The sequence below is a fragment of the Mustela lutreola genome, chromosome 12 (assembly GCF_030435805.1).
Source record: "Mustela lutreola isolate mMusLut2 chromosome 12, mMusLut2.pri, whole genome shotgun sequence".
Classification (NCBI taxonomy): Eukaryota; Metazoa; Chordata; class Mammalia; order Carnivora; family Mustelidae; genus Mustela; species Mustela lutreola.
Window position 1 is genome coordinate 13,874,410 of NC_081301.1, and position 21,338 is coordinate 13,895,747.

The window sequence follows — 21,338 nt, forward strand, 5'->3', positions numbered from 1 at the left end:
AGACGGTGTGCTTGCCCTTGCTGGGCAGGGGTTGGGGTGTGGGTCGGGGTGCGTGGCCAGACGGAACCGTTCTGTAGAGGAGGCCCTGTATAACCCAAGGGCTAAAACAGTTGGTGGCTAGTGGGAATTCAGGACTGGGAACATCCCATGTCCGAGGCTCAGGAAGAAAAGCCGCTAGTCTGGAATTCTTCAGCCATGTGTAAGACGTCTTGAGGAGTGGTAGGAATGACTGGATCCCCGTGAACTCCAGACGGCACTGCTGGAGAAATGACCTGAGGGAGTGGTGGCCGAGGACATTTCATGGCGTTGGGAAGTGGAGTGGTGGCCTTAGTTCTGGCCGGAGGATGACCCGTTCTCAGCTCAGAGGGGTAGACTGAGGCCTCTCAGAACATCGCAACAGGGCCTGTCAGGTGGCCTCAGGGACAGCAGGCGGCACTCGGATCCGAGAGGAAGGGGCACGGTGATGTGGCCCCCACAGGGGTTAGCACGTGAATTCTCAGAGGCAGTCATGTCGTTCTTCAACCGAGGAAACTGAGGTGTGGAGGTGATTTCCCCGGAGGCGCCCTGAGGACATAATAGAGTCTACTTTTGGAAGCAAATTGGTTCAAGCTTCAGAATCCCACGTTCTTTCTTTCAGTTGTTCGCATTGGAGTCCTTTAAAATGATGTCCCGTCACTGGGGCCTTCTGAAGGCTTATTGGTGACAGGGAAGCATGATATAAATAAAGTCTGTATTTGCAGGCAACTCATGTTTGATGGTTGGGCAGCAAGTGTGGCCTTCTTGACTTTCCATTGTTCTCAGTCAGAAATTCACAGGGCCTGTACACGTGAGTGTCTGATCACAAGGCTCTTGGTTGGGAAAATTGTATATACCCCAAAGTAGGGCAGGGAGGCTGGTGGTGACCAAATCTGTTCTGTGGCAGTTTTTCCGAGAAACCAGCTTTAGGTGGAGCCATTTCCTTTATTATTCTGCCTTCTGGAAACCTGCAGTCATTTTAGAAATCTGATGAGAACTGCTCTGAGTATATGTCTCACAAATTCGTATCTGACACTTATTTTTCTTTTGAGGAGAACCAAAATGAAAAGCGTCCGTGGTTGTGGTCCTGTGTCTGATTTTGGTGTGTCATCCCCACCCCACCCCATCCACTGGACACAATATTCCGTGGTGTCACCACTGTGCGAACTCTGCATTTTTCCGGAGTGGGTGCTGCTTGTGCAGCGTCCCTTCCTCATGCCCCAAGTGGTAGCTGATGCTTGCAGACAGATCGTGCCTTATTTAAAATGCTTCCCACTCCATTTGGCAAAAGCTGATGTATAAAAGCCCTTGACCCCTCAGATTTATTTTTGGGGCATGCTACTTCTTTGCATGTTGGTTTGTCAGGCCTGTCCCCTGCCCCCCGCCACTGGTGGAGGGGTACTTTGTTGGAAATGTCCTGGTGGGAAATTGGGCAACAGCTAACAAAGGTCTTACATGTGTGCTCACCCCTTGACCCAGTGATTCCCTCTGTAGGAATTGATCCAAGGAAATCACTAGATAATAAACATACAAGGATGCTTTTATGATAACATTGCTTATGATACAATAAATAATAACACTAATGTTTATTTGGGTACTTCATAGTGGGCTCTGTGCTTTAGACATATTTTCAGATAATATAAAATTAGAAATCTAAGTTTTTTTTTCCATCTGAAAGCTTTAAAAATAGGGGATTGAGGTGTGTCAACTGTACATCAATAAAAAAAATTGGGGTTTGATTTAATATATTACAGTATATTTTGCACAGTGAATTAATATGTAGCCTTTAAAAATGATAGATTTATATTTATTGACCCAGTATATTATGTGATAAAATCAGATCATAGATATATGATTCTCTTTTTGTAGAAAATGTCTGTAAGTCTGTATGCTGAAATGTTAACTTGGTTATTCTGGCTGGTAAGATTACAGATGATTCTCCTTTCTTAATTTGTGTTTACATATATGTATTTTAAACTGAGGTATAATTGACATGTAACATCTAAGTTTAAGGTGTGTATGTTGATTGATTTGAAACATTCATATACTGCACTATCGTGTTTTTGAATTACAAATACTAATTAAAAACAACAGCAGCGCAGGTGTGTGGTAGAAGGGACAAACTGGGGGCTGCTGAAATCCCCGTCCGACTGTCCCTCCATGGATTTGACACCTTTGCCCCTTTTTGCAGCAAAGCAGTTGAGAGCCTTGCCGAAGGGGGTGGCTCCGAAGTTCGGCGGGTGAGAGAGGATGCCCAGAAGAAGGTGCAGCAGGTCGAAGATCTCCTAACCAAGAAAATACTGCATTTGGAAGAGGCAAGTCTGCAAACCCTGAGGCCAGTGTGTTCTGACCACGGGTTAAGAGAGGCAAAGGCAGGGGTGCCTGGGTGGCTCAGTGGGTTAAAGCCTCTGCCTTCGGCTCAGGTCATGGTCCCGGGGTCCTGGGATCGAGCCCCGCATTGGGCTCTCTGCTCAGCGGGGAGCCTGCTTCCTCCTCTCTCTCTGCCTGCCTCTGCCTACTTGTGATCTCTCTCCCTCTCTGTCAAATAAATAAATAAAATCTTAAAAGAAAAAAAAAAAAGAGGCGAGGGCAGGATTTTGTTCCTTTTCCCCTGAACTTTCAGAGTTTCAGCAGAAATGGGAGCAGCTCGAGGGTTCCGGCCCTGTCTGAGGCTCCGTGCGTATAGAATTGGTACCCTCACACCCTGCCTCCCGGCTGTCGTCTCTGTTCCTGTGGACGCAGACAGTGAAGTACGGAAAGACTAGTCAGGATTTGAGCTTGGAGTTGAATCGCGGCTGCTGGTCTTCAAGCCCCTGCTCTTCTTCTTACCTAGTTTGGTCCCTTGACTTTACAGAGGAGGAAACTGAGGCCCGGAGCGGGGAAGCCACTCCTCTGACTGGCGCTAAGCCTGAAAGTGGGTTCCGGTTTGCAGGCCGTGACATGCCCACGCAGCCCTGTCCTTGGTACCTGGCCTCCATCCCACGTCACCTCAGTGTTCGCCGAATGCCTCTTCTCAGGGTGACGCTGCATGGAACCCCTCCTGCTTATTCTCAGGCGCTTCCTGTGACCATACCAGGAGGCAGGCTGTGTCTTGGCTAAAAAATCCGGTCTCCTAGATGTGAGAAGTTTCTGCCCACAGTCAGCCAGTGTTCAGTGACACTGGTTACTTCGTTCTCGGTCTTTGAAGTCTGTTGGTGTCCGTCCTGTTCTCCACCTGGAGCCCTGGCTCTCCTTAGATCCGAGGAGGGATGGCAGCACAGAGCATGTCTGGATCCAGAAGGCAGACGCTCCAGTGCAGACTTTGCAGCCCAGAGTGGTCTTCTGCGTTTGTGTTGTTCGCACAGGCCCCACGAGGCTGTGTAGATTCTAGGTCCAGAATACAGATGAGGACACAGCTCTGAGAGGGAGGGAGACTTAGTCCTCGGAGCTGGAACCGAAACAAGAGTCTTCCGACTCCAAATTCGGAATTTTAGTTGAAACGTCCTTGTTGGTTCAGTCATCTGGTCCCCAGGAGGCACCGGCCAGCATTTTAGGGTGCTGGCATGACTGCCAGCCCGTGCTTGGTTGACCCTTTGCTGTGTCGCTGATTGGCCTTGTCCCCTTCTCCGAGCCTCTGTGGCCTCATCCGTCAAGGGAGGCTGGTGACATCTGCTTTGCGGTAGTGATGTCCTCATAGCCGTGGCCCTAGCAGTGTCCGGGGGGCCTGCCGCGTGCGAGGCACCCTTCTCAGCCTTTTCACACATCCTTTTAGTTCATCCTTTCAGGAAGCCTGTGAGGTAAATACTTCTATCATTCTTTTTGAAAACAAAAACAAAAACACAATGACCCAGGCACAGAGTGGCCAAATCCCTTGCTCAGGGTGGCACAGGCAGGAATGCCGGGTGCTGTGGCTGTGGAACCTGCATTCTCAGCCGCTGGAGGATGTCTCTCCGTGCATAACGTTTTTAGTTAGGTGAGGAGTGGAGATGAGATGAATCAGGCTCCTTGCTCAAAGCCTGGCATTTAACAGGCACTCAGGAAGCAGGTTTTGTTTGTTGTCTCGGGATATTGGGCAGTGACTTTTCCCCGGCTATCGCTGAGCTTGCCAGGGAGGCCTCCTGGGGAGGGGAGGCTTTCTCCCCTACCCAAGTGGGGGCAGTGATGGGGCCGGCCCCGAGGAGGGAAAGGACAGGGAAGAGGAAGCCAGTGATTCTTTGAGCTTCCTGTGGTGCAGCAAGCCTTTGACAGAGTCTCAGAGCAAATCCTTGTTGGGATGGTGGTGATCCCCGTTTTAGAGATAAGCTGGGGCCCAGAGAGGCTAAGTGACTCTCTAACGTCTCACAGCAAATCATCAGGAGAGCTGGGTTTTGAACCCAGTTTGGTTTGACTTGTATCTTGGTGATGTAGTCCAAGGCTGTGGGCACTTGGAGGTCCAGCTCTACCCCAGGTCATTTCCCTGAGCTCCAGGGCCCTTTTCCCTGAGGTGGGCACTGCCTGCATGGTTAAGGGAATTTCCTCGTTGGCCTCTCTGAGCTCTCAGGAAGAACGTAGTTTTTCACCACCGACGTCACCTTGGAGATAGAATGTACTTGAGAGATGTGTAGTCATGATCTTAAAAGAAGTAGGGCGAGGGCGGTGGGGTGTGGGATGTATTTGTATGGGGGTTGTGGGGACTATGGAATTTATGTTTAAAAGTATTGAGAGGCACATTTCTCCTTGTTCTCATTCAAGCTGTAAATATTGATCTGATTTTTCAAACCCAAAAATACAGTTTTTGTAGAGTTGAGTCTTTTCCATTGGAAATGCTTATTACTCTTCAGGATACAACAGGGAAAAATGGCTGGCAAATGTATTTATTACTGATTCTGCCCATGTATAGTACAATTCAGGGAGGGGAAATGTGCTGGAGAAAAAGTCATAAATATTTATATTTTAATCCAATTTCCTTTCAAAAATGTTCCCAATTGTATTGAAAAATTGCATCAAATGCATTTAATTTAACTCTAGGATGTGAAAGCTGCCCAAGCAGAACTGGAAAAGGCCTTTGCGGGGACGGAAACAGAGAAGGCTCTTCGGCTGAGCTTGGAAAAGAAGCTTTCAGAGATGAAGAAGAGGCACGAGGGGGACTTGGACATGGCTGTGGTCCTGGAGCAGAAAGACAGGTCTGGCTCTTCTCTCTGCGACGTGCTGACCTTTGTTTCCCGGGCAGCAGGGCTGAAAGGGTGTCCTCTTCTTCCCAGTCTTTCACCCCTCCTTTCTCCGCTTGCTTCCCCACAGTGAGAAGACCTGGAGTAAGATCGGGGTGGAGGGAAAAGGAATAGGGTTAGGGCTGCAAGGGCAGGGATAGAATTATAGATAAAAAATCCCGCCGAGAAGTTCTGTTCAGATACTAGACGTAGCCTTCAGTTTGACTGTGAGCTTCCTGGTAACCAAAGGAAGGAGAGAAAAACAGTCTTGATGAACATTAAGAGTCACACTGCTCACGGAAGGATGTGAGCCAGGAACTCAGGAGAAGCTATTTTACTTGACATCGTAGGGGAAAAATTTCTCTTGTGAATCTTCCCAGAGGGAACAGGAAGTGATTTTATCCCCACAGGAGATGCTAGTGAGTTTTGTGGGACCTGTTTTTCATGATGTCTTTTTTTTTTTGTCTTTTTTTAAAGATTTTATCTATTTGAGAGCCAGAGAGCACAAGCCGGGGTGGGTGGGCAGAGGGAGACGGCGAAGCAGACTCCCCGCTGAGCAGGGAGCCCAACTCGGGGCTGGATCCCAGGACTCCGAGATCATGACTTGAGCAGATACTTAACCAACTGAGCCACCCAGGTGTCCCTCATCATGTCTTTTAATGCAGGCTGAGGGCCCAGATTAGTACATCGGCAAGGGGCCAAAACAGTGTAGACTGAGTATAGAGCTCTCTCTTGGTCCAGAAATAAAATGTGTGCCACGTAGTCAGAGAAATGGATGGGCCATAGGACTTTTAGGCAGTCTTTTTTTTTTTTTTTAAAACCTTTAGGCAGTCTTAATCAAACTTTGATCAAAACTGATCAGGAGTGAGTTGAGGTTTTCTTCTTTATCATGAACCTTATGTGTTGAATCTCTTGCCTTGCTTTGCTGGTCACCAGGTAGAAGGCTGTGTAAACTAAATACAAGTGAAGCTTCTGGCTAACCTGTGACCTACTGAAGAGCCAGCCTCATTTGGAATTTGACAGAAATTGTTCTAAAGCGAATGATCTGCTTTCCTATTTCCTTAAATAGAGGGTACTGACTCTAGTCCCCTTTTTTTCGGTTGCTCAGTGACTCCCGATTGACGGGCCAACCGTGTTGTTTGGGTTCTGGTGCCCCGTCGCCCCAACTCCCAGCTGCTGGTCGCTTTTCATTCTGCCTCCGTACCCCCTTATGAGATTCGAGTCTGCAACTTGTTTTCCTGTTTTAGGATTATCTACAAAAGAGGAATGAACAGACCGAGGGAGAGGCCATGGTTTCCACTTACGAAGTGTCCTAGCTTCAGTGTCTGGAGGAGCTAGCATTTCTTTGATGTGCTGCAGCCTTGTCTTAGCTTTGATCTGGAAAATGGGAGTTTGGGGATGAATCTCAAGAGTCAGGAAACAGAGTTCTCTGTGAGGTGTAGGACCTTAGGGTTGAGTAAGTGAGCGTTTTTCTCATTTATGTGGCTAAGAAGAGAAGCCTCCCCAGATCGGTGTGGTGTTTTTTTTTTTTTTTGGCTGGGCCTCCCCTTCAGGGTCGCAACCTTTCTAGCGCTGTACTCTGAGAGAGTCGAGAATCCTTTTCCACACAAATTACTTATACGTTCCCTTGTATCTCTCCCAGCTAATGAGTGGTGAAGCCTTTAGAAGGCTTTCAGGGTTGTCTTTCCTGCGGAACTGCAGGTCTCCAGCAGTTAAATTGGAAATAGGGAACCCAGGGAAGAGACCAGAATGTGCCGAGGCAGTCACCAAAGGAGAAAAACAGACTTCCTGGTGCCAGTGAAGGGGAAGAAGGGAGAGGACTGGGGGTGGGTTTGGGAAGAGGTCGCGGGCAAGAGTGGATTTGGAAGGGTCCTGCAGGGGTCCCAGCAGATGCTCGGCAGTTGGTTCATTGGTCTGTTGGGTCATGATGCCCTTTGTTCACAAATACTTCCTGAGCATCTTCTGCTCCGTAAGTGGTGGTTACAGTCTAGGTATGAATGGTACAGACGGGTACAGACGGGGTCCCTCTCCTAAGGAACCTCATGTCAAAGTGTTTGCTCGTCATCTAGCTAGGTGGGAGGAGTGGAGGGCAGGAGCAGAGTGAGAGGGGCCACATGGACAAATGCTGGGTTAACCTAACATCTTTCCGATTTCGTTCAGAGGGATTAAGAGAGGCTTCCCGGGGAAATATGAGGATAGAGGAGGAGTTACTTGGAGGAAGAAAGGATGTTTCAGGCATTGGGTACCTAATGTATGGAAGTTCAGAGGCCAGAGGGCACAGAGCATGACCCAGGGACTTACGGAACTATAGCGTGGCTGGAGAGTTGTATTCTGGAAGGGAGATGGGAAGAGACGAGGAGAGGGAAGCTGGCCAGATCCTGTGGGCTTTGTTGGATAGTTTGGGTTTTGTCTTCAGGGCGTGTGACATGCTGCTGATGAGTTAAGAGTGGGAATGGGGTGGTGTCAGGGTCTGGCTATAGAGCGATTCTTCTCCCTCTGGCTGCCCCTAAAGGATGGGTTGGCGGTGGGACTGAGTGGGAAGACTGCCCCCCAGGCTGATGGAGAACTCCAGACAAGGGATCACGGTGACCAGGACTGAGGTGATGGAGCTAGCATGGAGGAGAACAGGCAGAGATGTTTGGAAGGTAGAATTGACATGATGACTTGGAGGGCTTGGTCGTCGAGGAGTTTGGGGATGAGGAAAAAGGCTGCAGAGATACCTCCTCACTGAAGTTTTGAGCGTGAGCAACGGTAGGATGGCAGTACAGTGTGCTGAGTTTGGGGAACGAAAGGGGGAAAGAACAGAAGTTTTTGTGTGGGTTTTTTTTGTGGAAGATAAGCTCTATTGGGAAATGTTGGGTTGAGGGTTCATGGACATCCAAGAGTGAGTCTAGAAGATGCATGGGTATATGAATTAAGTCTAGATTAAAGGAGCTATAAATTGATTTGTTGACCAGCTACTGGGCAGGCCTGCCTACCAGCGAAATGGGGGGTCAGAAGGTGAGCTGCTAAGTGGACTTGGAACTAGGGTGCTTGGGCATGTCCTGGTGAGATGGGGCCAGATGTGGCATCCAGACTGGCCTGTTGTAGGGCGGGGCCCTTGCTTGATGGGCACTGCTGATGTCTTTCTGACCTTCCTCCACCCTTTTGAAAGCTGTTTGCTCTAACTACTCAATCTCCTGCGATCTGACCTTAGAGCTAGTCTGGATCCTTAAGGCAACTAACACTGGGGAGCCCTGTGGGTCAGATGTGGCCAAACGATATGTTTTATTTGGCCTACACAGTGCTTTTAAAAGTTTGGATTAAGGGTGCCAGGGTGGCTCAGTTGGTTAAGTGTCTGCCTTTGGCTGAGGTCATGATCCCAGGGTCTTGAGATCGAGCCCCTCATCGGGCTCCCCGCTCGGCGGGGAGTTTGCCTCTTCCTCTCCCTCTGCCCCTCTCCCCACTTGTGCTCTCTGTCTCTCAAATAAATAGATAAAATCTTAAAAAAAAAAAAAAGTTTGAATTAGTTGCTACTATTTAAAAAAAAATCTAGTTTCACGTAGAAGTTTGGCTTTCTAGCCTCTTTTAAAAACCTGGAAGGGGTGGCAGGCCTGGGCTGTGGTCTTGCAGGACTGAGGCCACTCCTGTGGATGGCCCCATGCTCCAGTTGTGCCACAGTCCCCACAGGCTGGCCTCTCTCATTCCCATCTCTACTGGAACTTGCTTTAAGGTAACTAACACAAATCATTTTTGTCAAAGTATAAGATACCTGCAATATAGCACATCCGTTTCAAGTATACAGTTAGTGACTTTTACCTCTTCAGTTGATTATGTGATGATTTCAGAGTAGAACCCCTAGAGGGCAATCTTACTCCTCTGTCCCAGATTTGGTGACATTGCACTGGTGCTGCCCTGGTACCCTCTGTGCCTAATTGTCTTTGCCTGTTTGAGATGCTATAACAAGATGCCAGAGATTAGGCAGCTCACAACCAATAGAAATTTATTTCTTACAGTTCTGGAGGCTGGAAGACCAGGGTGGCTGCATGGTCAGTGAGAGCCTTCTTCCAGCCTGCAGACTTCCCACTGCATCCCTGCACGGTAGAGGGGGTCAGGCATCTTTCTGGATCCTCATTTTTCAGGCACTGCTCACATTTCCAAGTTCTACCCACGTGACCTACTTGACTCCCAAAGCCGCACCTCTTAATCCTGTTGCCTGAGGGGGTTAGGATTTCCATATCTGAATTTGGGGGTGCTAGGAGCATTCATACCATAGCACCAGTGCATTGCCAGCTGCCTTTAACTACTTACAGCTGACTCTTGACTTTCACCCTGGGAGCCAGGGAAGCTCTCTGACTGTCAAGCCTTTGTTCTTCCTGCCATTCAAGTTGCTTTCGAGGCTTCGCTACAGAAAGGCTCTTCGGAGGGTTCTCTGACAAAATGCTAATTGTTGAATGTTAAAAAAGGGTAATAATTATAGCAACTGTCATTTGTCGAGTTGTGCTGTATGCCTGGAGGTATGAGGGCCGTTTTAGATGTTTTATTTCTAATCCACGTGAGCAAGTAATCCCCATTTTATAGCCGAGGAGATGTAGACGCGTAGGGGTTAAATAACTTGGTCGTGGTCGGGGGCATAATTTGGTGGCCCCAAGGAGGTGTTCAGCTCTATCTGAGGGGGGCCTCAGGGTGTGGTTGGCACAGTTGCTTCAGGGGAGTGCAGGGCCCGTGGGTGTGTATTAGCAGGTGGTGGGGATGGAGTGGTGAAGGGCGTTCTGGGTGGGGAGACAAGTGTGACCAAAGGTCTGGAGGCACAAGACAGCCTGGCATGTGGAGAGATCTGGAAGCGAGGCCCCGGGTGGTAAGGGAGCGGGTGGTGGCCTCCTGCGAGAGAGGAAACTGAAGCTGCCCACGGGGCCTCTGATCTTCTAGGCCTGAAAAGCTAGGGCCTTACCTGCCTTGCTCACGAGTTTGGCCTTTATCTTGAAAGTCAGTGTATTTTAAACGTTGCCCTGAGAAGCCAGGGAGAGAGGTTCTCGGGTTTTGCCTACTCCCTGGGATAGTTCCACTCTATCGGTCATGTTTGTTCAGGCTTCAGGGCCCCATTTCTTTTGCAGAAAGGATTCTTGGTAAAAAAAATTAGTAGTCGGCTGCCGTCTGTGGTGGGGGCTGCTGAAAGTCTGAGCACGGGGGGTGCTTGGTCCGGCCGTCGTCCGGCAGCTCGGAGGCTGGATCCACCGGGGCCCTGCTGGAGGCGAGGGGACACCTAATGTCACGGGTTTTCTGGCCCTTACTCTCCGACCTGCATAGTGCGATTCCGTTTCTGTTCAGTCATTGGTCATGTCTACTTTGAAGATGTCTGGCCCCATTTCCTGCCTCCTCCTGCTCCACTGAGCTAAGAGAACAGCTTAGAATTAATATTTAAATTTTGTTCACTTTTAGACTGATTGAGGAGTTGAAGCTGTCTTTGAAGAGCAAAGATGCTTTAATTCAGTGCCTTAAAGAGGAGAAATCTCAGATGGCGTGTCCTGATGAGAGGGTGTCATCTGGGGAGCTCCGAGGACTCTCTGCTGCTCCGAGGGGAGACCAGGAGGGAGGAGCCGAGGTGAGCCGGCGGGGTGTGGAGGGGTCTTGAATTAGCACCCCGGACTCCGCTGTGGCAGAGGGGATGCATCCTCGGTCCCTGCAAGTCACACCGACTGCTTCCAAATACTAGCTCCCCAGCAGCCGAGGAATGAGCAGGAACTCCTTTGTCAGGGGCCCCGACATGTTTTCCCCCTTCCAGCCTCATGTTTAGACACAGTTGGTTAAAAAACAGCCCGTACCTGCTTGTCTCTGTCTCACTGTGTGTTGACTTGTTGCCCCCGGACTTTGCGTTTTCTCAGGATAAAACTTAGTACCTGTTGTAACTTCGCGGTTAGAGACTGTGGGGGGAAGGGAACTACGTTGTGTCGGGCCAGGCGGCTGGCGAAGCAGGTCAGTGTGCCGCTGCAGTTAATCCTTCTGGCCGCTCTGCGAGGTCCTGGTCACGGTCCCCTTGTGGAATTTGGAAATGCGCTCGGAGGAGTTGCTGGGTTGTTAGTACCAGACCCCAGAGCTTCCCAGAGGTCCTCCCTCCCTCCCACCCCCCACATGAGGCAGCCTCCGCGGCAGCTGCAGGAGGGCGGCCTGGGCCTGCACGTGCCCGTGGGTTTAGCTGAGACCTCCCAGCGCTCACTGGACCCGGAGTGGCCCGTGCACGTGCTGGATTCCCAGTGTGGGTGTTCTGGGTATTTGGGAAAGTCTTGATTTTTCATGGAGCATCACGGGTTAGTTTTTGGCTGTAATCAGCCCGTGGCTCCTGCTCGTCCCTTGAGCCCTGCAGGCCCTGTCCTTCAGCGGGCCCTTTTCAGCGTCCAGCGGCTCCATGGTTCGCTGTCTGTGGGGCTGGTGATCAGCTCACATGGCTAGCTGGTCTTTACGTTCCTCTTCACTCGGGTGGGACACCGTGCGAGCCAGACAGGAGTGGACACTTACTGCCGTGACTTCCGCAGCGGTGGGGAAGTCAGGAAATGAGACGGTCGTTCTGATTGTTCTGGGGAAGCTGTTGGATTGTGAGTCCCTTCCGGTGCCAATTAATGCCTTTTCTCAGGCTGCACAAATGGAGCGCCAGCAGGAGAGACACCGCTTTGAAGAGAGGATCCAGGTATGTTAATGCAATTTAAAATAACATATTGAAGATTTCCCCTTGCCTCATGCTTTATTCCGAGAGCAGTAGGTAGTTCGGTGTGACAATAGCTGTCACTTAGGGAATGCCAGCGGGTGCCATTGAGGCCTTCCGGACTTCAGAGAAGGCCTCTCGGTCTCGACAGGAATTCTGTAAAGCCAACATTCCCATTGCGCAGATGAGGCTTGTGGGGCTCAGAAAGGCGAGGGCCCTTTCCCGAGATCAGGTGACTTAGAGCAGCTCTAGCAGGGACCCAGACCTGCCGCTGTTCTGTGTCCCCCGGTCCTAGCGGCCGACATTTATGCGGCGCCTGCCAGCTTGGAAAGAGCTTGCCGTCCATTATCTCATTTGATCCTCACAACAGCCGGGAGGGAGGCAGCCTGATCATCTTTAGAAATGAACTCAGACTATGACTGTGTATGTTGAGTCTCCATCAAACCAAATTCTCTGCTAGCTTTTGTAGCATTAAGGAATGAAATTAATGATCTGTTATTTTCCCCAAATAACCTGGTAAGGTTTCAAAGACTCTGATGTGACTGTATTCAAATTCCAGAAGGCATTGGAGTCCTTCCCACAGGAGCAGCTGTCACCGTCTTAACTGATCTGATCCCCTTCTTCTCCCCCAGCCCTGTTGCCGTGAGCGCTAGCACCATCACGAGGAGCTGCCGCCGCTGCGTTCAGCTCTACTCGGAAACATTAATCACACGGTGACAGGAATAAGATAGAATAACCGCGTCTGAGTGTGCTCTTACAGATATATTTACAGTGCATTTTGGTTGGAACGCATCAACTTAGTGAATCTTTTTCTAATCTAATTTAGGCACTTCAGGAGGACCTGAGAGAGAAGGAAAGAGAAATTGCTACAGAAAAGAAAAATAGTTTAAAGAGGGATAAAGCCATTCAGGGTCTAACCATGGCATTAAAGTCAAAGGAAAAAGAGGTATGTGGTGAGTCTGAGACACCCGAAGTGAGATTTTTCTTTATTAGCCTCTGTGGCTGGCCTGTCCAACCCTGAATTTTTAGCTTTGGGTGCGAGTTACAATTCTACGAGTGGGTCTGCTTGTCTCGGGAATGTATAGAAGGGGAAGAATAAGGCTGAGGATGGGGCCGCAGGGGACATCAGAATTTCAGGCACGGGGAGAGGAGGCTACGGAGGAGACAGGAATGACTGCCCAAGTATGAAGAGAACCAGGAAACCGGGGCGCCGGAGAAGATAAAAGGGGAGAGTCTGGGTAATCACCGGTTGTCAGATGCGGCAGAGATTTGGCTCATAGTAAAGTAGTTACCATTCCTACCGTTGCTTAATGTGGGAGTTCAGGGCCCAGCTGAAGTTGGAGACCTTCAGTGTAGAGTAGCACTGTGGAGGGGCCATCGTGGGCGCTGGCCAAGTCCAGCGTGTGGCCATGGGCGTTACCGCTGACGGGGCTACAGGAGGAGGTCAGCAGAGATGAGAGATTCTGGAGTGGCCAGGCCCCTCTCTATGGGCAGCAGTGCTGTAATGCTGCTTCTCAGCCAGGCCTGATTTGAGCACCAGTACCCATCATGCACTTGGCCCTACTGAAGCTGGAGTGGGGTGATTAGTAGTCTCCTCGTCTTCTGGTTGTGGGAATTGAGGCTCAAGGAGATTATGAAGTCCACAGCTAGTGAGTGGCCAGAGTTGGAGTCCTGCTTCTCCGATTCTTGCCTTCCCTGATGATGAAGCCCTTGATCAGAAGACTGTGCCGTCCAGTAGGAAGAGCACTTGAGTTGTCCCGTTGCACACTTGGCTGCTGTTCTTACTTTGACCCAGGTGGAAAACCTTAACTCTGAGATCGAAGAGCTCCGTGCTGCCTTTGCAAAAGTCACAGAGGTGCCCCTGAAAGCACAGACACAGAAATTCCAGGTAAGCGTTTACTTGGCTTGAAGTGGCTGTGCCATTGGTCCAGACTCCTGGGGGAGGACAAGACCTAGCAGCTGAGAGGAGCCTGGGACAACCCTGCATGGCCTATGTTAATGGAGTTACCAGTCTCAGGACAAGATGTTCTCTCCCAGCTCTGGGGGCTTCTCCAGCCCCCTCCTCACTACGTTAACGGCAGTGGTGACAGCGACCCCCACGGTTAGGAGACCGTGCAAGATGTGTGTTAACTCCTGTCATCTTTACAGCCCTGTGGGGAAGGGCGCTATCGTCCTTGCTGTATTTGTGGGGTTTTTGAAGCGCAGCGAGGGTGGGCAGCTTATCGATTGTCACACAGCTCATTGAGGCAGGGCCAGGATTTAAATGTAGTAATTGTTGATAGTAATGGCTGGCATTTACTGCACACATACTATGTGCAAAGCCCTGTGCTCAGGGCCCTCTCTGGATTCGCTGAAGGGATCTGTGCAGCAGATCATGGAGGAGGCACTGTTAATATCCAGGTTCAGGTCAAGTCAACTTATTCAGGTCAATTCAGGGTTCAGGTTCAGGTCAAGTCAAGTAACTTATATAGGGTCACAAAAGCGGTTTAAGTGAGAGAGCCAGGGTTTGCCTCAGAGCCGGTCTACTGCAGGCCTTTCCTTTTACAGGCCCCCACCCCGCCCCTAACCTGGCTTCTTTAGTCCAGCTGCTCCCTGCCACGTGTCACTTCCACACCTTGATGTTTTGACCTGCCTTTTCTCCTTTTTTCCCCAGCCTTGTACCCTAAGGACCCCTGCTGGTCACCTCCTTGATGTTCTACCTTTCTGGTTAATTTTAGTATTGTGTTTTTCATTTTTTAATATTTTCTTGCTCTGTTTCTAGTTTCTCTATACAGTGTATCCCTATTACTTAATAACGAGTCAATAAGGTTCCATCGTCTGAATGAGGCCCATACTGCTTAAAGGTCTCTCTGCCGCCTCTCCCCCCATGGTATTTTTGGTTATAAGCTAGAAATTAGAAGTTAAGTCTAATTTAAGACTGCTTGATTCTTAAGATTCATGTCCGACGTCTTATCTTTTGCAGAGCTCTGGTTCACAGTAAGAATAATTGAAGTAATTTGGTTTAAATCATGGTGCACTAGAAGCATAGGCAAGTCTCTGCCTTTGGAATCTCAGATTTGCCTCCCCTGCCATTTGGTTGATGGAGTGGAGCTGGGATTACACTGAGATGGCTTTTTTCCCCCTCTTGCTTTGAAAATAACAAGTTTTAAAAGCCGAGTTCTTAGGAACGCCAGTGATATTTCCTACTGCTTGAGGAAAACAATGTTGGCAGTTGACAAGAGAGACCAGACAGACATCCTTATAATCGCTGATATTTTGCTTGTTATGTTAGGCCTTGAACATTTAAATGCTACCCAGATTTATCACATAACATTTATTAATTTCCTAACCATCAGTCCTAGTTAAAAGACTTTCAGAATGATTTTTGAGGTCTTTTATTTATTTATTTATTTATTTTGAAGATTTTATTTATTTATTTGACAGAGAGACAGCGAGAGGGGGAACTCAAGAAGGCAGAGAGAGAGGGAGAAGCAGGCTCTCTGCTGAGCAGGGAGCCTAATGCAGGGCTGTATCCCAGGACCCTGGGGTCTTGACCTTAGCTGAAGGCAGATGCTTAATGACTGAGCCAGCTAGGGGCCCCTGATTTTTGAGGGCTTGTCACTTAACAGTGTTGGCTGGGGTTCTTGTCTTGCAAGATTCAGAAGCCCCAAGCTTTTGAAAGTCCTTAGGTTCTGCACGCTCCTTTAGTCCTTAGCCACGGAGGTAGCATGTCTACTGGTTTGGCAGGTTGTTGGAACTTGCACTTAAGTCTGATTTCAAAATCTGTGTTCTTTTTTTTTTTTTAATTTAATTTAATTTATCTGTTTGACAGAGAGAGACACAGCGAGAGAGGGAACACAAGCTGGGGGAGTGAGAGAGGGCGTAGCAGACTCCCTGCTGAGCACGGGTCGATCCTGAGACCCTGGGATCATGATCTGGGCTGACGGCAGATGCTTAATGACTGAGCCACGCAGGCACCCCCAAAATCTGTGTCCTTGCCACTGTTCTGATTGTGTGTGTTTGAGTGTGTGAGTAAATGCCCGTGGTTTGGTTATATTGGCTGTTCCATTATAAGGTCTACATTTGAATGTTGCAGAGGCCCTTTAAAATGCATTTTCTTCCACATAGTAGGACCTTTTGGGGATGCATGTGATCTGAACTAATTGCAGATTGAATAGAACAGCCGAAGTTCACAGGGTTGGCATTAAGCCTGACACTGAGACAACTGTTATGCCCCAATAATGGGTCCATGATTAAAGGAGCGAGACTGATACAAAGCGAAGGTGAAGCAAAGCTTTATTTCGTGCCAAGCATCAAGAATCGAACCGAACCGTTCGGGGCCGCACCTCTTCCAAGAGAGGGCGACCCTTCTCTGTTTCACAGACTAGCTTTTAAGGGCAAAGGCCATGCGGTCGGGCCTGGCCACGCACAGGTGGCTAATGAGATTGTAACACACACAGGAAACTCCACAGTGATGCTAGGTTGGGGTGCTTGCTGCTATGTCTAGACCCATTGAAAATTACGTAATTTCAAATGGGAAATACAGGTTTCCCCCACTATCCAAAAGTAGAGCTTCCGTATGAAATCTTTATTAGCCAAAATGGCGTAAAGCAAAGAAGCAATTACCATTGATTTGCATGGGAAAATTTGTGAGCATTTCTCAGATCCAAAAACAACTTCTCTTTTTGAGGCTTTTCTGACCTTTTAGGACACATCATCTTGCTAAGAGATAAACAAAATAAATCAAGATAAAGCACAGAAACTCCCAAGACTTCGCAGTTCAGAGGTGTGGTTGGGATGCCGTGTAGGAGCTCGGTGGGTAAAGGCTCACTGCCAGACAAAGGCGGAATGCCCTTTTCACTTAATTTTTTTTTTCCACTTAATTTTTTTTTTTTTTATTGACGTGTAGTTGACACACAGTATTATATTAGTTTCACGTGGACAACATAGTGATTCAATGTCTATATGTATTACGAAGTGGTCATAGTAAATCTAGCTGCCACCTGTCACCACATATAGTTGTTACAGTGTTACTGTGTTCTCTGTGTTGGCATTACCTCCTTGTGACCTGTTGTCTAACTGGAGGTGTGTACCTTTTACTAACCCCATTCTTCTCTTTTGCCTCTCTCTCCACCCCCTTCTCATCTGACGACCACTGAATCACTGTGTGTGTCTGTGAGTGTGACTGGGTGCCTTTTCTCATGAAAGCGCAAATCCTCTTCTGATTTCTCCTGGTTAGCGAAAACAGGTGCTATTGTAGGTCTTTTATAAGACAAAGTGGCGTAATGTGAACTTTTGAAAAGTGGGGCATACCTGTGCATTTTGTTCTCCTCCCCGCCCTCCTCAGCTATAAAAGTAAAATTGCACGTTGTAGGAATTTATAAAATACTTAAAACTATGGGAAGAGGTGGATAGGTGTCACCAATAAACTCGTGTCAAAGATGTTCACTATTAATACCTTGACACTTTCAGTGCATATTTATGCAGACATACAGCCTTTGAGAAAGTAGAAGGATCAGATCTATGCTGTTCTATAAACTTTTTTTCATTGAATATTCTTTTTTTAAATTATGTATTTATTTATTTTTAAAGATTTTATTTATTTATTTGACAGACAGAGATCACAAGCAAGCAGAGAGGCAGGCAGAGAGAGAGGAAGGGAAGCAGGCTCCCCGCTGAGCAGAGAGCCCAATGCGGGGCTCGATCCCAGGACCCTGGGATCATGACCTGAGCCGAAGGCAGAGGCTTTACCCCACTGAGCCACCCAGGCACCCCTTTCATCGAATATTTTTATCATAACAGTATATATAGATCTGCCACTCTGTTTTTAAAATTTTCATTTTGAAATGATTGTAGATTCACATGCAGTTGGTTTCTGTATACTCTTTACCTGGTTCTCCCAAAGGTGACCTCATCCCTAACTTTAATAACAATATCACAACCAGGGCATCGGCCTTGGTGCAATCCCTGCTTTTTACTCAGATTTCTGCAGTTTTACGTGCACTCATGTGTGTGTTTTATCCCAATGCTCTTTAAACAGCCTTTTTTTTTTTTTAAAGGTTTTATTTATTATTTGACAGAGAGATAGAGCACAAGTAGGCAGAGTGGCGGCAGGCACGGGGAGAGGGAGAAGTAGACTCTCCACTGAGCAGGGAGCCTAATGCGGGACTTGATTCCAGGATGTGGGGTCATGACCTGAGCTGAAGGCAGACACTTAGCTCTCTGAACCACCCAGGTGCCCCTTAAACAACAATCTTTTTGAACAGCCACATGTAGGCCTCTGTATGTATGTGCCGCATTGTTTTTAGGTGGGGGGATGTGGGTGGGACATGTGTTTGAATCTTGGCTCTGCTCCTCACTACTGCTGTAGCCTTGGGCCAGATCCTTGAGCTCTCCCAACCTGCTTACACATCGTAAAATCCGGATAATCACACTTAGATCCCGTAATCCTCACAAGGATTACACAAGACGGGGCACCTGGGCATAGGGTGTAACTCAGTAAATGTTGTCAAGTCTTCCTTAAGTTGGGTAGTATCATCTTCCGGCATGAACATAGAGCAGATACTGTGGTCGGTTTCGCAAGCCCTCTCTTCACGGTGTTGTGCAGATAGCTTTTAGTTGGAGGAGACTCTCCGTAGTGTCTCTTGGCTGGGAATGGAAGATCATGCATGTGCCGGAGAATAGGAACTAGATTTATTGATCCCGCACTCCCAGACACGGAATTTTTGGTGTCATGTTTCATCTTCACGACCGCCTATGAAACAGAGATTTCGCAGACAAGGAAGCTGAGGAGCAGAAAAGTCAACTCCTCCTAAGCGACATGGCTGGAACCGGGCTTTGAACCCTGGGCTCTGTGACTCTCTCTCTGTTAGACTCATCATGTTTCCGCACTGTGGGGAATGGAGCCAAACGTGATTTGGCTCATATAATGTTTGGCCTTGAGTTTCTGACTAGGTCTAATGACACCAAACATTTTGCTGCCTTTTTGTAAGCCCCCCCTCTGATGACAGGCGTTCTGAAAGCAGGGTGTCATTCAGGAAAAGTACAAAACTTTTCAGAGTGTCTCTGGGCACTTAAGAGGGCCACTTAAGGAAAACGGAAATGTAAAGTATCTTCATTGTATGAGTATGAATTTGAACTTTCTAAAAGAAGCTCTATCATCATCATTTATGCGATAACCCACAGAATGTCCATCACTTTATGATAACTATTATTTAATTGTCACCATGGCTGGCCTGTGTTTAACAGGCTCCTAATTGGTGTTCCTGGCTCTAGCCTTCCCCTCTTTGAATTCAGTCTTCTTGTTTTAATTCTTACTAGTTTATTGGTGTTAATTGGAATCTTCCCTGGAACGGGTACGGCAGTGTAGTGCTATGGAGAGAGTCCCAGATTTAATCAATTATGGTCTGATGACAGACTCGTCACTTAACAGTTCTGAGCCTCCGTGGCTTAAATAGGGACAGTAATGTGTACTTCGTAGGGTTGGTATGAGGAGTGGAACTACAGTGTGTGCAAAAGTGCCTGGTTTAGCTCCTCATACATAATCAGTGCTTAATAAAATGTGTGCTGTGAAGTGTGTAAACCTGGTGATTCACAGACCTGTACCCCTGGGGATAAAAATATATGTTTATAAAAAATAAAAATTAAAAAAAAAACAGGGAATAGGTAAATAAATGTTAGCATACTTACACAGTTAAAAAAAAAATAAAATAAAATGTAGCTTCATCCCTGAAAAAAAAATGTAACATAAAAATGGCTCAAGATGGGAGTTTTTCTTGTATTCTTTTTTTTAGTTTTTTTTTTTTAAAGATTTTATTTATTTATCTGACAGACAGAGATCACAGGTAGACAGAGAGAGAGGGGGAAGCTGTTTTTTTGAGTTTTTATAAATAAGCATTGCCCCGGATTTTTTTTTTTTTTAGGTCTCGTGACCTTGGTTTCCCACTCTTTTTTAAAATTTTGATTTTAGGGGTGCCGGGGTGGCTCAGTTGGTGAAGCACCTGCCTTCAGTTCAGATCATAATCCCTGGGTCCTGGAATCAAGCCCTGTGTCCTCTGGCTCCCTGCTCAGCAGGAAGCCTGCTTCTCCTTCTCCCTCTGCCCCTTCGTCTGCTCATGTACTCACTCTCTCTTGCATGTGTGCTCTCTCTCTCAACTAAATAAATAAAATCTTAATTTTTTTTTTATTTTAAAGGAAAATAAAATGGAAGCTTCTGCAAAACCGACTTTGAAATGTGAATTGGGTTCCCCCTCAGTCCCTGTTGCTAGGTCTTAAGTAGTAGTGTGCAAATAGGGGATGGCCGGGCCTCACCTCTCGGGAATTGACGGTGGCTGTAGCCCACGTCTCCTAACAACTAGGACTTAACCAGCATTGGTGGTGAAGCTGGATCTGGAAAGACCAGGAGCCTGGAGCCAGTCTGTTTACCCCACAGCCTGAGTTGTGAATTTTTAATCATGAGCCTTTGTTTAATCCAAAGATCAGATGTTTAAAAAAAAGTTCATTTTCTCCTGATTATAAGTAATATATGTGTTTCGAATTTTCTTTCGGGAGACTAGAAAGAAGGAAAAAAGGGGAATCAGGAGATCACCCAGCCATGCTGTTAACATTTTGAGGCCTTTTTTTCCCCTCAGCTTTCTCCTATGCATAGATTTTATTTTTTTAGAGCATTTACAAGTTAATCTTCTGTTTTTTCATGCCATGTTGTGACTTGGAATATCCTCCTGTTATCGGTTTAGGTTCTTAGTTTTTCCTGTTACAGTAAATCTGTGACGGATGACTGTGTACGTAAGGCTTTTTCATATTTTGGATTCTTCCCCTGAGATTCAATCCTGGGAGCCAAATCATTGGGATGAGTGTGAACACCTATCCTGTACATGCACACTCGACGTATATATTCTGTCCATAGAGAGTTACATTAATTTACATCCTTGCCAGTATGTTTCTTGGCTTCTAGATGCTTGGTCAGCTCTTGTAAAGTTAATATTAATTGTGTTGCTTCATAGTAAGTTTGCCGGCACTGGATATTCTCATTAAAACCATCTTGTTAAATGAAAGCTTATTTTAATTGGCTCTTTTTGATTATTGGTGAGTTACACTATTTTTTCAAATGCTTGATAATCACGTATGTATTTTCTACTAAACTGTGTGTTAATGAAGTAAGAATGTTCTGGACACAATTAACCCTTGGACTCTGCTGAATTTATGGCCACTCGAGGTGGCCATGGGACTGCCATGCTGATGACTGTGGGTCCAAGCTGCTCTAATCTCTGGGAGCATTGCCAGTCCTTGAATCTGCCTCTGCTTGTCAGATAGCGCTCTTTATGTTCTACCTTTTATAAATAACTTGAAGTTTTTCTTTTTTTTAAAATAATTTTTTAAAAAGATTTTATTTATTTATTTGTCAGAGAAGGAGAGAGAGAGAGAGAGAGAGAGCGCGAGCACAGGCAGAGTGGCAGGCAGAGGCAGAGGGAGAAGCAGGCTTCCTGCTGAGCAAGGAGCCCGAT

The 21,338-nt window shown here is 47.4% G+C and overlaps 1 protein-coding gene across 5 annotated transcripts in view; it reads left to right on the forward strand.

The window, feature by feature from the left end:
- CDK5RAP2 (CDK5 regulatory subunit associated protein 2) overlaps window positions 1-21,338 on the forward strand; it is a 169,162-nt gene that overhangs the window by 37,548 nt on the left and 110,276 nt on the right. For all 5 annotated transcript variants that reach the window (XM_059143514.1, XM_059143516.1, XM_059143517.1 and 2 more), the window contains 6 exons: window positions 2,207-2,330; window positions 5,002-5,156; window positions 10,599-10,761; window positions 11,788-11,841; window positions 12,683-12,802; window positions 13,652-13,744. In XM_059143514.1, coding sequence (XP_058999497.1) covers window positions 2,207-2,330; window positions 5,002-5,156; window positions 10,599-10,761; window positions 11,788-11,841; window positions 12,683-12,802; window positions 13,652-13,744 — 709 coding nt within the window. The remainder of the gene's footprint in view (window positions 1-2,206; window positions 2,331-5,001; window positions 5,157-10,598; window positions 10,762-11,787; window positions 11,842-12,682; window positions 12,803-13,651; window positions 13,745-21,338) is intronic.